We start from the raw sequence: 10,374 nt of genomic DNA, 5'->3' as shown, positions 1-10,374 counted from the left end.
CTGATCTGTTTCATGTTGCTGCTGATCTGTTTCATGTTGCTGCTGATCTGTTTCATGTTGCTGCTGATCTGTTTCATGTTGCTGCTGATCTGTTTCATGTTGCTGCTGATCTGTTTCATGTTGCTACTGATCTGTTTCATGTTGCTGCTGATCTGTTTCATGTTGCTGCTGATCTGTTTCATGTTGCTGTGTTCATTCGTGCTCATCTGCTCACACAGACTCATGTTCGTGCTGCTGTTCAGCGTATTGTTTTTGTGCTACTAGTGCTTAGTGTATATTTAGTTGATGTTATTCTTAGTTCATATCTTAGATGTTATTACTGTTTTTCTTAGACATTTTATTGTTGGATGTAACTGGGACCCTGTGGACATAATTTCCTTCCACCACATGTACCACATTTGGTGCGAATGACAAATAAGACCCTTGAATCCTTGATGATCGTCCTGCAGTCAGGAGGACAAATGCTTTAGTTTAATGAGATTAACAGTCTCCAGAGAGAGGCGTCCTTTCACGTCCTTGTCCACCTCTGTCCTCAGCAGTCTGAAGGCTGCGGTGCCGGCGTCGGGCTTTAGGTGTTACTCGATACACTATCTGACCCAGATAGCACCGCTCGCTGACGTGCACTCCCAGCTCTCAGCCCAGCTCTGATTCAAAGCTCTGAGCGTTGATGGACACAGACACACAAATCAAAGATGTCCCGACTGCTTTAGAATAGAAACAGCCTTTATTGTCCCACAGATGAGAAATTCAACTTCAGCAACACATAAAAAGATTCACAGAACAAGTTCCTAAAATGTAAAAACAGTATATGAAGAAATAAGATGAACAATAAGAATAATAATGTTCAATATGTGTTGAACATTAAAAATGTTTATGAAGCCTCTCTGTGTTTATCGTGTTGTTTGGAATAAACTGAAAGTTTTGGTGAAAAACAAAAAGCCTCAGTCCCAGGGACGTTGATGATTTATGAATAAAGCTGTAAGTGTATTATTAGTTTTTATCTTTTTATCAGGAAGTCTTGATTCTTTAAACTTAAGAAACAATAAAATTAAAAATCAGATAGTTTGTGTAAAATAATTTGAACATTTACATGTTAAAAATAGTTTCTTTCATTGGGATTTGTTGGAGGTCATTGTGCTTTTATTACCGAGGTATTACTTTATTAACTTTTGTTTTTTAATCACATTTGTAGTTTAAAGAACATAAAAAGTAAAGACGTCATAAAGTGTCTGTGCTTGGTGACTTGTCTGTTTTATCGTCCTCCCTCTCCTTCTGGGTCCAGGCCTCCCTTGTAAAACCGATGGGTGATGTTCCTGATTAAATAAAGGTTCATTCATTAAAGAAAGGATGTAATCTGTCCACAGTCAGTTTTAATGTCGCCCTCGTCCCCTCACTTGTCTGATTCACTGAAACTTTTAAAAGTTGTCTCTGTAACAAACAGGAGACGTAAGAGACGCCTGTTTCTCTGATTGTGTGTTGGTGACGTCGCTCAGCCCACCGCTGCAGCAACTGCTGAGCTTATCGTCCAGGAACGCCCCCTCCCACTTCCTGCCTCCAGACTGGCCCACACCGGACCTTCCCTCCTTCCCATTGGCTCCTGCCTCCAGCTCTTCCCGTCCCATTGGTCGCCCTGGGCTTGTTGCTCACTTCCATCAGAAGCTCTTGTATTTGAGCAGAGCTGTTTACTGCGGCGCTTCAGAGTGCAGAGAGGCGAGCTCATTCTCTCACACTCCCAAACACAGAACGGCCCAGTGGTTCAGAGGACGTTACAGTATGCACACTGACGATGTCCTGGCTCTGCTGCTCGACCTGCTGGTGCTGACGCTGACGCCTCAACGTGCTCGACTGGGATAACCGTCCCGCTTGATGCAAGCTGAGACCGAGCAAGAAGGAACGGAGTCGGCCGGGCTCCAGCAGGAGATGTGTCAAGTGATTAACAGGCACCAAGAGGAGGAAAGAAAAGTCGGGCTCACGTCCCTGCTGGACTTCTCCTAGAATCACAACGAGCTGGACTTCAGTGACCTGCAGGCTAGCTTTCCTGCTGCACAGCGCAGAAGAAGAGGAGGGAAGAACAACAAAGAAGCTTCCAGAAACAACCAGCTGAGACACGAGACAGTCCAACATTGACACACCTGCAGGGTGGAGCCGCCGGCGTAAAGAGCCCAGGATTACAGAGAAAGCACAGCTGGAAACATGAGACTGGCTTTTGACCTTCTGCTGCACAGGTACCGTCAGGGTTAGATAACTCCTGCAGTGTGACTGGAGCGTCAGAGGGCAGCAAACATGTAGCTGTTTGTAAAAGCTGACCCGGTGGATTTGGATCCAGCAGGAGTTTGTTTAAAGAGATGAATCAAAGGAAGGACACGAGGTGGCGTGATGTTGACTTGCACATGAAACAGAATGTTAGAAGAGAAACTATTTACAGCCAAATTGATGTAGAGAAGGCTGGGGTGGCTGACTGTCAGCAGTTTTTTTACTCAACTTCTAAGCAAGTGCCTTTTTTACCTATTAAATGTCTTTGCTGAATAAAAACGCAGTAAACAGTGCTTACAAATCGCTTCAAATGAGGGACCGTGGCTAGAGGAGAGGAAAAGTTTCATTTTTGTGGTTCTCGTGACGAATGTCCAAGTGTCAGGCAGAAAATGACTTTCCATTGAACTCAAGTCGTTGCTTGTATCTGGTGAGTTGTGCTGATTTGCTGTTTGATCGATGGACGTGGTAAAGAACGGATCAGTCAGCTGCTTTAAACACAGTTACATGAAGTAACGGACCAAACCTGGTCAAATGTAAAGATGTTCTGCTGCAACTTTAAAACCTTCTTTGTGTTTTGAACGGAGTTAATCTGGACATGAGCCTGACGTTCTTCCTGTGGCCTTCCATATATTCTGGATTTGATTGTCCAGCTGATTTACTAATGAAGCAGTAGTCAGAATATCGAATATTGATAGTGATGGTTGTCAATGATTCTGAATCTGTGACTGGTTTTCAGAAGCACCTTCACATTCCTTTGTGTATTTGGAAAAATGCTTCGTTTGAACACGAACTGTCCAGCAGGAGTCTGAAGCAGAACGGACCAAACGGAGCAGCTTGGAGGAGGGAACTCATGCACGTTTTGGTCAATAACTCAAAAAGAATCAGTTTTCAGATGACCAGTGATGAGGATGACGCGTGAAGCTATAAAGTTGTGCAAAGTGCAGGAGAAAATCAAAGATTTTATAGATTTGAGTTGTAGCGGTTTAAATGCAGATTGATGTCCAGCTTTAAGGACAAGAAGCATTTCCTGCTCAGAGGCTGTTTGTTGAAACCACAGACAATGCTGCTGCTTTCTGTCTTTGGCTCGTGCACACTGAACAGGGCGAGTGTTGTGTCTGGGCCGGGCGTGCGTGGGTTAGTGCGTGGTTTGCTGCAGCCGGCTCCGCCTCCCAGTCGACGCTGACGGCAGCACTTCTGTGGAAACACAACTAACCTGGAGGTCTCTTCCAAACGCAAACACAACGACTCCTGGACGTCGTGACGATACCACACTCAATTTTGCTCTACATTCAGCAAACGCAGCAACATTTGTCCTTTTGATGGTTCAATCATCTCATTTAATGTGACTCAGACACACAGCTGAGTGAAACTAGCACCGGGCCCTGCCCCACACGGTCATGTATTTTTATACTCTGGTCATACAGTCATGTGACATAAAGCACGAGACCTTCTTCTTAGTGGGGCCAGACTTCAGAACAGAAGTGTTTAAGCCTGACTGGACCATGTTATTAAAAGAAACTGTGTTTTACTGCAGTGTACTGGTAGCAAGCCAAGATGCAGCCGTGTTCCTGAGTTTGATCTAAATACATGTAGGAAGTGTTCCAAAGTCCTCGGTGCTAAAACTAACGTACATTTAACTGGCCCGCTTGGGTTACATCAAAATTAGATCAAATTGTAGGAGAGTGAGATGTAGACCGAAATTCACATTTTTTATTTAATCTGCGCTGCTGGAAAAAATAGATACAATTCTTTTAATTACCTCGAGAGATTAAACAGTTTAAATAAAATAAGAGGAAAGCAGATCTGATGATATGTGGTGTGATTTCATCAAAGCAACATAATTGTTGGGTCATTCAGAGCTTTATTAGTCTTACTGCCAACAAACAGCTTGTGAAGGTGTGCCTCCTATCCAGATCTTATCCAGATCTTATCCAGATCTTACCCAGATCTTATCCAGATCTTATCCAGATCTTATCCAGATCTTATCCAGATCGTATCCAGATCTTATCCAGATCTTACCCAGATCTTACCCAGATCTTACCCAGATCTTATCCAGATCTTATCCAGATCTTATCCAGATCTTATCCAGATCTTATCCAGATCTTACCCAGATCTTACCCAGATCTTATCCAGATCTTATCCAGATCTTATCCAGATCTTATCCAGATCTTACCCATATCTTACCTAGATCTTACCCAGATCTTACCCAGATCTTATCCAGATCTTATCCAGATCTTATCCAGATCTTATCCAGATCGTATCCAGAACGTATCCAGATCTTATCCAGATCTTATCCAGATCGTATCCAGATCTTATCCAGATCGTATCCAGATCTTATCCAGATCTTATCCAGATCGTATCCAGATCGTATCCAGATCGTATCCAGATCGTATCCAGATCGTATCCAGATCTTATCCATATCTTATCCGGATCTTACCCAGATCGTATCCAGATCGTATCCAGATCGTAGATCGTATCCAGATCTTACCCATATCTTACCCATATCTTATCCAGATCTTATCCAGATCTTATCCAGATCTTATCCAGATCGTATCCAGATCTTATCCAGATCTTATCCAGATCTTATCCAGCCTGCAGTCTGCTTGATCTGAGAGCTTGTGAAGGGAGGCGACCAACTTTACACAGTGTGTAGTTGGAGGTCATCCCTGGAGATTAGTGTCACTTTGTAAACATCTTCACTCCTGCAGCTTTACTGAAAAAATACTTTTAATCATCCCGACACCGTTTTTTTTACCTGCGTTTCTTCTCAGGGTCACTGGGAGCTGGACGCCTGGTGCACGTGTGCCGTTTGGCAAGTTTTGCACTTTGCATTTTCTAAATTGACATAACTAATAAGGACATTCACAAAATGAAGTCGTAAATCACAAGCGTGACAGAATCCGTTGGATGTTGCTGAAGTTATTTGGAAAACTTTCCTCAGCCACTTTGTTTCTTTTCTCCATCACAGCGTCACGTTTCTACACCTTTTCCAACATTTACTAATGTATTATTTCAATAACTGCCATTTAATAGAAGTTTAACTGTCATTAGGTGCAAGTTAAGTTTAAAACGAGCATGTGCTTGTGCACATAATGATCATTACATCTATTCATAAGATAACTTTACATAAAAGGATCTGATTTAACTGCTTTAAATCTGCACAAGATGTCAACTTGTAAATCAAAGGTTATGGTGTTGGGCATCATTTTCAAGGGTTTATAACTTGTACTACAGTACCTATAAAAAGTATCCACCCTCTTGGATGTTTTGGGCTCTTATTACTGCCATATATAAATCATGGTCAGTGTAAATTGGCCTTTACAAAAACAAACTTCTCCAGTGTTTGTGAAATCAATTCTACAGAATAATGCCAAATAACGAAAAGTTTGAAGTGTATACAAAGGGACAGTTTAAATATTCACCCCTTTAAAGCCACTGTCCGAACCCAACTCAAGAAAAGTTCAAGTGAGGATGGAGACACAAAGGCCCTACACATCGCAGGAGTTCTGTTAAATCCCGTCAAGAAATTAAAGGAACATGTGTAAATCTACCAAGAGCAGGCGTCCTCACAAACTTGAGAGCTCGTGAAGAAGAAGTGTGGGAAGACACCTGAGACCACTCTGAAGGGCCTACAAGCTTCAGCCGGTACAATGGGAGCGTGAGCAGACAGCAACTGTTGCCAGAGTTCTTCACCAGTCTGTCTTTATGGGAGAGTGGTAAAAAGAAAGCCACGGTGAAGGAAATTCAGTAAGCTATGACTAGTTTGTCTAGATTGTTTAGAGAGTCTAGTTGAGTACCCTGATGCTGCTCAGTAATCCAGGTAGAAAAATCTCAAAGTTAAATCTGGTCCTCTGGACGTTCAGAAAACAAACAAACAAAACGTAGAACCGTTTCGTCTTCCATCCTGAGGACTTCCTCAGTCTGAGGAGCTGTATTCAGCTCAGTCTCTTAAATAGCACCTTCTCAGAGTGGATCAACCAGTTTGCTGCTGACAACCAGAACCAGCTGATCACATGGTCTTTGTGAAAAGAAATCGTCCATCATTAAACAGGGGTGGAGCCTCCAGGTTCAACTGTCCCCCTCTTACAATGCTGTGATTGCTAGTATCACTCAGCCCTCTGTGAACAGTAAACAGCCATCAGGTGCTAATGATCCATTGTTAGGCTGATGGTCCTTCTTGAGCATGTGATCAGCTGGTTCTGGTTGTCAGCAGCAAAACTGGTTGATCCACTCTGAGAAGGTGCTATTTAAGAGACTGAGCTGAATACAGCTCCTCAGACTGAGGAAGTCTCTCGGATGAAAGATGAAACGTTTCTACAATTATTTTTTTGTTTTTTGAACCCGTCCAGAGGACCAGACTGAACTTTTCTAGACTCCAGTTGAGGTTTTCTTCTTTTTAAAACAGACCATTACTGATTTATTATCACTTAAAACATCCATGGGATGTGAATATCTTTATAAGCTCACAGCTTACTGCTCAACCTCACCCCACACAAATAAATGGCCTCCTGTTAAGATGAACCTGTAATGAATGAAGTAATTAATTAATTAATTTGCCCTCTGGATCTTAATTCAGTTTTGATCAAGTTGGAACTTTTAATGGTGCCAGTAAATTTTTTAAATGCTCAAACTGTAATTGATAGTATCTGTATTAGTGGTGAAGAGTGTGTGATGGATACTGGTTTAGACCTTGAGTGCTCGGCAGGACAGACTGTTCTCTCTGGTATTTGTGGAGCAGCTCTTCCTGATTAGAAGGAGGAAACGTATAAAATCATTTTTTCTTAATAAGCTCTTTGAGAGGCCTGGTTGTCTAAAAAGGCGTTATATATAAGTACACCCCGTTAACATTTCAATACTGGGTGATTTCCTGTGTCCTTCAAGGGAAAAAGTTGTCTCCTGTAAAGTCTGTGTGATATCAATCAATCAATCAACCTTTATTTATACAGGTAAATCCCATTGAGCCTCGAGGACTCATTTACAACAGAGACCTGGTTTAACAAAGAAAGATGAAACAATGGACAACAGCAACAACAATAAACAGTTATAAAAAGTCATACTACAGGGTTTTTTTTTTGTTTTGTTTTTTTACAAATAGGATGGCTAAAAGGAAAAGGTAACAAAAATAAATAAAAAACCCAGCTATATTCTAAGGCGAATGTAGAAAACTAAAAACAGGAACATGTCTGATATTCCTCCTGTTGTTACCGTTGCTGCTTCGGGATGTGGTAAAGGGCAGAAACAGCCCACTCCCTCCACAGCAGTTTTCACTCGTGGTCTCAGGGGCTCGATGCTGGAAGATTAGATGGAAATGTTTCCACCAAGGGGCCCATGGCAGTTACATAACATCCTGCGGGGCCCTCTCAGCTCCAGCCCCTGCCGGGTACAGCTCTGCTTCAGAGCCTCGTGTCAGATGTTCTCAGCACATTGAGGGGCAGCTGGATTCCCGTCTAAAGGACGGTGCGCCATGCTCACAGAGCGCAGTGATTTATACGACAGGAGAGCTGAGCTTTTTCACTATTTATTCAAAGAACTAGAAGCAAACAACATTTTCAGCACCTCCGTTTCCTTTCCCTTACTCGTCTTTATTTTTGTGTGTCTGCATGTTGGTGGCCTTTCTGCTCGAGACCTCATCCACATGCATGTCAGAATGAAGCGTACGTGAAGTCGTTCGTACGCTCAACTTCACCATGAATAGATGAAGGATGTGAAATCAAATGAGTTCAACATGGACAACCAGACAAGTAAATGATATTAAAGATGTTTGTGTAGAGACTCAGGTGAAACGAAAATATCATCAAATATATTTTCTAATATTGATTGAAGGAAGCAGAACTGAAACAAGAATGAAATGAAGAGGTGACGGAAGAATAAATATAAGGTCATTGTTTCCCGTCTTCCGTTAATAATTCAGTCTTTATTGATCTACCGGAGTCGTCCTCCCTGCATTAGCCTTACACACACAGCTGTGTACCGTCAGCTTTTCTCTAATGAGCCCATGCCAACCACCTTGGATGCACACAAACACACGTGCGCTGACGCAACCGTGCGTTTGGTTGAACTGTGAATACGTGTTGTGAGGGAGTGTTGCGTAATTGTTTGGTCCTGGAAAGGTTTTCTGTGCATGTGTTGGTGAGGAAACACACGCAGCCTTGGTTTTGAAGGACCATGGAGGAACAAATGCATCATGACACATTTAGTTTGACCTGATCAGGGGATCAGCAGCCAAAATAAAGCTGTTGAAAACTTTGTGAATACTTTTTGTGATTGTCATTTGATGCAAGAGATCTTAGACTGGGTCAGTGGGAGCTGACATTAAGCATAGTGACTTGGATTTGTTATTAAAACCTGCTTTAAAAACTCTTTTTACTTTTACCTTAATGAGTGGCTTTTAGCTCTCTAAGTTACTGGACTTCAGTGTTTGAAGAGCGGCGAGTCATACGTGATGTTCTCACCAGGTTGTTCTTCTCTCCTCTCTGAATCTGCAGTTCCCACATCTCCCCTATTTCCATCCTGCCTGCTGACTCTGCCGAGTAAGTCAACTCTTTACACACACACGTTCAGAGCTTCACAAACTACCACGTTTATTTATAGAGCGCTTATCACAGCGCTGTACAATAAAAATTAACACTAACATTTACAAAGAATAAAAGAAGCAGAATAAAATCATGACGTAAAGCCTGGGAGAATAAAAGTGTTTTCAGTAGATTTTTAAAGACTCAGCAGAACGACGCTGCAGCTCAAACTGTTCCACAGCCTTCGGGCCAGTAGCTGTGTTTACATGGACATAAGTAATCAGATTAAACGGCCATTTGGAATAAAAATGTGTTGTAAACACTCCATTCAGATTATTCTGAGCTGATTCAGCTCAATCTGAATGAATTTGTAATCAGAATGAGACGGGTGGTTTATGCCGATTCATAATCTGAACAGTGTGCATGTAAACACTTAATCTGATCATTTTATTCCAATTGTGGAAAACTGTCCTGACTGTGCATGTGTGACCTGTGTCTACCGCACGTATTTCCACCTGGCTAATGCTAATAATATTAGCATGTCAGGGAAGCAAAGCTGGTCGGTGAGCGACAACATTTCTACTAGAAACTTTGAAAGAGCTCAGAATGATGTGTGTGACCTGTAGCTCAGTCAGGGAGTGCAGCGACGTGTCCACCATCATTCAAACCTGTCGCGGGTCCGTTCTGGGTGCTCACGTTTGTTTACATTCATCCTGGCAGTAAACCGGAAGTAGAACTTCTTCTTCTGTGTCCTGATGCATGCTCAATAATCCAGGTAGAAAAATCTAAAAAAGTTCAATCTGGTCCTCTGGACATTCAAAAAACAAAACGAAGAGAAGGTGCTGTTTATAAGACTGAGCTGAATACAGCACCTCAGACTGAGGAAGTCTTTCGGATGAGACACGAAACGGTTCTACATTTTTTTGTTGGTTTGTTTTGTTTTGTTTTTTGAATGTCCAGAGGACCAGATTGAACTTTTTTAGATTCTTCTTCTGTGGTTTTTATAAGGAGAGTTTACCCCTCTGCGCATGTCAGTACTTCTGTTCAGAATAAAAGCCCGCTGCATGTAAACGATGCATTCGATTTATTTAATCTGAAAACATTTCAATCCAATCAAAAAATGTACTCATGTAAACATAGCTACTGACTGAAAGGCCCTGTCCCCTTTAGTTTTCAGCTGCATACGTGGGACATCCAAGAGACTCTGTGTCTGGGAACGAAGGCCACGAGCAGCAGAGTATTTGGTTAAAAACCAACAAAGATAAACAGAAGCCATTTAGAGCTCTGTACGTCAGCACCAGAACTTTGAAACGGATTCTAAACTCCACTGGGAGCCAGTGCAGTGAACATAGAACCAGAATGATGTGACAGGATTTGCTGGATTTGATGAGAAGTCCAGCAGTTGTGTTCTCTACTGCTTGTAGACGTGAGACAGAAGACTTGTCCAGGCAGGTAAAAAGGACATTACAGTCGTCCAGACGCGATGACACAAAACATGAATAATTTTCTCAAGGTCAACTCTGGAGACCAAAGGACGTATTTTAGAAATGTTTCTTAAATGAAAGAAACAAGAATTGGAAATAGCTCTAATGTGACACTCAAAGCCTAA

The 10,374-nt window shown here is 42.1% G+C and overlaps 1 protein-coding gene across 1 annotated transcript in view; it reads left to right on the top strand.

Annotated features, from left to right (window-relative positions):
* Positions 1-10,374, top strand: part of fam13b (family with sequence similarity 13 member B) — a 236,746-nt gene that overhangs the window by 182,058 nt on the left and 44,314 nt on the right. Inside the window, exon 8 of the mRNA XM_037675138.1 lies at positions 8,739-8,783. Within this exon, the coding sequence (XP_037531066.1) occupies positions 8,739-8,783 (45 nt within the window). The remainder of the gene's footprint in view (positions 1-8,738; positions 8,784-10,374) is intronic.

The sequence above is a fragment of the Nematolebias whitei genome, chromosome 4, assembly GCF_014905685.2.
Source record: "Nematolebias whitei isolate Nwh7 chromosome 4, NemWhi1, whole genome shotgun sequence".
NCBI lineage: Eukaryota > Metazoa > Chordata > Actinopteri > Cyprinodontiformes > Rivulidae > Nematolebias > Nematolebias whitei.
This window is presented reverse-complemented; position numbering and strand designations above follow the sequence as displayed.